A 5,606-nucleotide genomic window follows, 5' to 3' on the forward strand; every position below is an offset into this window, starting at 1 on the left:
AAACTTGTAGCAAAAATGGTCAGTTAAATAGAAAGGGTCAGAGAGTGGATGGGAAATGGTCATGAAAAACTAAATTATGACTCTTTTTGACACTCCAAAACTTCTCTAACATTATAAGTAGACCTCAGGGAACAAATTGCATTATAAAAAAGTATGATACGACCCTTTTAAGGGTCTATATCTGTGGACTCTAATTGAGCTTTGTAGAAAAGAACTGGTACTGTGCCGAATGGTTAAACTGTTTTGCATTAGCCGAGCGACCTTGACAAAGTGTTTCCCTGATTAATAGACAGCCGTGACCGTGTTTACTGTCCCAGGCTCCTGTATCAAGTGAAGAAGATTGACTTTTTGTGTCCTTTAATAGGATCTCCTGCCAAGACTACACGATCACAGTCCCCCGTGATGACATCACGCTCGCCGCAGAAGGTATGACCTTTTCTTGTTGTCTGGGGTGTTCTGTGAAGTGACCTTTGATGTATTTACTGGTGTGGATGTTTACTGTAGTGTCTGGGGACTCAATCCAGGCCGTCTAAACTGGGTCAGACTCAAGTCAATCCAACTGGGCCCATGATTAGACAGATTCACGCCAGTCCTGAGCAGTTGGGTTGGCAGCAATCCGCTGCAGATCCTCCAGAAATCACTAACCCATCTAAAAGTCCTCCATCTCAATGGTGGCACACATATATTGCTGCAGCAAATATATATGCACTACCATTCAAAGGTTTGGGGTCAAGATATTGGAAATTGATACTTTTATTTAGCAAGGATACATTAAATTGATCGAAAGTGACAGGAAAATAATGTTACAAAATGCTGTTTTTGTGAACTTTCTCTTAAAAAATTTTTAATAAATTATCACAGTTTCCAGAAAAATATGAAGCTGCACTGTTTTCTGCATTTATGATAATCATAAATGTTTCTTGAGCAGCGAATCAGCATATTAGAATGATTTCTGAAGGATCATGTGACACTGAAGACTGGAGTAATAATGCTGAAAATTTAGCTTTGCATCACAAAAAAAAATTACATTTTAAAAATATTCAAATAGAAAACAGCTATTTTAAATTGTAATAATATTTCACAATATTACTGTTTTTACTGTATTTTTAATCAAATAAAAACAGCATTGGTGGTGCAAAAGAGAAATAAAAAAAAATCATACAGACCCCAAACCTTTGAACCTTAGTATATTTCACTCATGTTGTCTCTCTGTATCATTTTTTGAGTCCAACACTGTGTTTATGTACGATACCAATACAGTGAAGAAAAAATGACAGCTTTACTGAAAACGCAGGTATCTGTATTGAAGAAACCACAGTATTTTTCTTTCAAAGGGCATAATAAGGGTCACAGACCTTAAAAAAGGTTGGAGCTACTGCTATCGGTGTTGCAGTGAGTGTATTCAGGTTTTAAATAAAAGCACATTCTCCTCATTCAGAGTAACAGTCCTTAAAGCAGAACACCGCTGTAATGGCTTCTCAGAAACTCCTACTCAACACCGCCTCATTCAGCTCGTCTCATGTTGGTAATTACAGTTCTTGCCGTTTCCCTGAATTCTTGTCTCGTGCCACATATTGATCCGTCACCTGGTAGTCAGAAACACACACTGTATAAAACTCTAGAATCTATCCCATGTAAGAAAGGAAACTGTTCACATTTAAAGTGTAGATGACTGCATAGAAATCAAATCATTCCTCCTCCTGGAAATCAGAAATGCTGAAATCTGTCAAGCTACTAAGAACAAAGCAGAGAGGGAGAGATTCGGATGGAAAGAGATCTCAGCAGGAATGCTGGTGAATTTCCTCAAGGAAGTGCAGTCAGTGTGTCGGAAAGGGAAAGCATAACCTGCGTGACCACCTGTGTACGGTTGTTTGCCTCAGAAATAGTCTCATGCCTGAAGCTATACTGTGAAATATCACACACACGCATGACCAAACACACACACATGCACACACACACACAAGTACAGATTCTACAGTCAGTCACAGCTGGAAAAACCAACATCGACCAGCGCAAATTTCCATTCTGGTCCAGGATATTTTACGCTATCCAGTTTGAATTGGATAGTCTGAAATCTTCAAAACAAGATTGCATTTTATGTTTGAAATAGGCAGTCGGATAACAGTGGATTGTCTGAGACTAATGCTAAATATTCAGGTTATGGTGGCTAACTAATAAATGGTCAATATTCAAATTCTACATTATTTTGTCTAAATAAAGCAAAACACTAAAAAGTGAATTTAGGCATCACATCATTGTAATGTATAATAATATGAAAAATGGATGTTGATTCTGAGAATTCCATATTGCTGTGTTATTTAGTTATTATTAGAAAATGAGCTTGCACAATTAAATATCCAATATAATTCAGTTGAAATATATATATATATATATATACACATAACATTTAAATTTATTTTGGTTTTTTTTACATTTAAACTCTGTTATTGAGATACGCCATTCACAACTGTGTACTTTGTTTGTAGTTGCTGCACAAAGCTGAATTATCCTAGCGGAAATGTGTTTGAAGTTCTCTCAAGAGTGCAATCAGACTAAATACGCTTTATTCAGTGAAATGAAGTCCTAGACACAGCTGCAGTCTTAGTTGCGGATTTAATTGCCTAGAAATTATTTTCATAATGAAAAGAGAGAGTATTGCCTCGGAATAATGGAGCCAAAATTGCAGAATATTGTGCTTTGGCCTTCAGATTAGCTCTGTGAGGCGGGACGTTGCTTCTGTTGCAGCTGATGCTTTCTTTATTAAGGGTTTCTGCTAGCAGAATGAGGTAACTTATCTTTTGCTAACTACATTTGTTTTCTCTCATCTTGTATTCGCAGACCTCTGTGCCTCCGTTCACCCCCTCGCCCACAGAGTGCCAGTCGACAGGGTTGGTGTCGAATTCTCCGGTGCTTTCCAGAAGCTACAGCAGCGGCATCTCGTCTCTCAGTCGCTGCAGCGTCTCTGAGGCCTCCGGAACTGAGAACACGCCCACTGACCACGCTCTCCCAAACTCCGCCTCCAGTGGATCAGACGAGCTCATTCGACGGGAGAACAAAACCCCGCCTCCCTACAGCATACACGATCGGAACAACCCCCGCAGACAGGTCCCACTTCCACCGAGCCTGTCGATTCCTCCAAGCATCGACGCACCACCTATTCCTCCCAAACCGCACCAGATTCGAAGGCAAGACACTGAGCCACGCCGACCGGACCAGTTTCCCAGACCCCGACCCATTCCCAGGAAAGTCTCACAGCTCTAGCGCTGCGCCCTTCACTCCATCCCCACCATTTGCACTTTTACACTTAACCTCTCTGGGTTTACGATTACAAACTCCCGATTTAGATTAAAGGGGTCATATGATGTTGCTAAAAAGAACATTATTGTGTGTATTTGGTGTAACGCAATGTGTTTATGCGGTTTAAGGTTCAAAAAACACATTATTTGTAACACTCCAAAGAGAAAGGAAAAATTGAAATAGCATCATTTCAATATGACCCCTTTAAATGTATAAAATAGACTGTGGGATATATATATATATATATATATATATATATATTTAAAGTGAGAGAGGGGATACAGGGGTATGACTGCATTTTATGCACTTTTTAGGTCAGAAATTATATCTTTGCTTATCAAATTAACCTAGCACCTTAATTAACTCTAAACAGAACTTAGTACCGTGGTATTTTCTCAGATTTTTCATAGATTTATCAATGCTAATGTGTATTTATAGTGGTTGATACAAGACATATTTGCCTTAAGAGTCTTTTTATCAATGAGAAATGCATGATTAAAAGTACTTTGTACTTTTTATTTAGACAAAAGGTGCTAAAAGTCCTCTTTATTAATGTTAGCCTGATATGTTCAGGATTGCATTTAACTTTGGGTCTAAAGGCCTATTCACACCGAATGTGGGGTAAAATAAAATATTAGCACATTAGTCCATAAAGTGTTGAGAAAATAAGATTATTCTTTTTCTTTTTATAAGATCATTGCAGATTTGCATTAAATTCACTTTCCTGCATTGGCATTATATGTAATTTTATTTTATTTATTTTTTTTGTGCACCTTTGCATACATTTCCATGTGCCCTGTGGGTTTATATTTATGCACATGTATTATATATGCACATATTTTATTAGTGGACTTTCAAAGGAGACTTTATGTCTGTATTACAAAGGGTTCATGTAAGAACTACTTACATATGTCATTTTCGTGTTCAAACGGGTGCAAAGACGACAATAGTCATATGTCTAATTCCAGTACAGAGGTTAAAAGGCCTAAGTGCCAGCAACGTGCTAGACTGTGCATCAGCAGTGGTGGCTCTGTAAATAAAAAAGCATGTATGTCATTGTTCAGTCAGTTTTATTTGCAGTCCGACGGGTCACTTAAAAAAAGAGGAAGTTTGCACTCTGTGTGAATAGGCCTTTACAAAGGCTGCTGCTTTTGTAAGACCAAGCTACCGTAGTCTATTCTTATTACTAAAAATCCAAATGCAAAGAGCTTTCATGGATTCGTCGAATCAAAAAAAAAAATGTTTCACTGTATGAACTGCCACCTTTGCATTGACTAATGTGAAGTTGTACCTTCAGCCCATTTATGTAATTGGAACGCAATTGTGGGCACGTTACAGTATATGGGCTTTTGGAGTCCTACAGCATTGATAAGTTTCTTTGGAGTTTGGGGTCTGAATGATTAGAAACCAGTTGTGGGCGAGTCTATAGGGGCTTTCAGAGCCCTGCAGCATGGATAGTTCCTTTAGATCTCTTAGGAGTTTGGGGTCTGAATGATTTGAACCCGTGTAGGTGGTGGGAAAAATTCCCAACAAGTTTCCGTACAGAGCGCACATGCCCACGCGATATAAATGGAGATGGACTTTTGTGGAGTTTTGCCAAGTGTTGTGTCAAAGGAACAGGTGGGCTGTAAGGAAAATGGGTGTCTTGAACTCGAAGATGCTTTATTACGATGCAAATCGAGCGTTAGACATCCATTGTAATAGACTTCACCGTACAACTCACGGTGCACCGGACCACTTTACAGCACTGCGTTACAGTACTGTCTAAAAGACAGTGAGACAAAGTGATAGCCTGGCAAAAGAGCTTCATATGAAAGGTACTTGATCTCCCTAGGGCATTACAGAGACTCAAGCTGCCATTGGGCAATAAGGGCTGCCATTTCTGTTCACACTTATAATCTAAACTCATGCGTTCCAGTCAAATCTGGATTGGCATCTCTGGACTGCACCTCATGTTTCATTTACCTGTACAAAATGCAGGTAGAGCGACCATCTACAACCTGTTTGAATAATTATTTAACATGCATAGACGCCAACACATGGTTGCAAAATGTTCAGGAATGTTTCTGTATGCACAATTTCATCTGTTGTCCAAATGTTGCCACGTTTACAATTCTGTAGGGCCCTGCAAATGAAATCCAGGCGAATATACAGCGGAGAGACCAGCTATCGTTTCGTTTTAGTGGAAAATGTGATAGCAGTACAGTGTCCTCATTCGTTTTCTATTTCTTATTAATTCTCAAATTAACTTGAGTATGATTATTTTCTCCTTTTTACGGTCACATTTTATGAGACTGGGATTTGTTGCG

The 5,606-nt window shown here is 38.8% G+C and overlaps 1 protein-coding gene across 1 annotated transcript in view; it reads left to right on the forward strand.

Moving 5' to 3' along the window:
• LOC107658732 (dedicator of cytokinesis protein 4-like) overlaps window positions 1–3,377 on the forward strand; it is a 117,769-nt gene extending 114,392 nt beyond the window's left edge. The window contains exons 49-50 of the mRNA XM_016447384.1: window positions 365–426; window positions 2,839–3,377. Of these exons, the coding sequence (XP_016302870.1) occupies window positions 365–426; window positions 2,839–3,261 (485 nt within the window). The 3' untranslated portion in view covers window positions 3,262–3,377. The remainder of the gene's footprint in view (window positions 1–364; window positions 427–2,838) is intronic.
• Window positions 3,378–5,606: the final 2,229 nt, after the last annotated feature.

Source organism: Sinocyclocheilus anshuiensis, unplaced genomic scaffold (assembly GCF_001515605.1).
Source record: "Sinocyclocheilus anshuiensis isolate Anshui unplaced genomic scaffold, SAMN03320099.WGS_v1.1 scaffold283, whole genome shotgun sequence".
In the NCBI taxonomy this organism is placed as follows: domain Eukaryota; kingdom Metazoa; phylum Chordata; class Actinopteri; order Cypriniformes; family Cyprinidae; genus Sinocyclocheilus; species Sinocyclocheilus anshuiensis.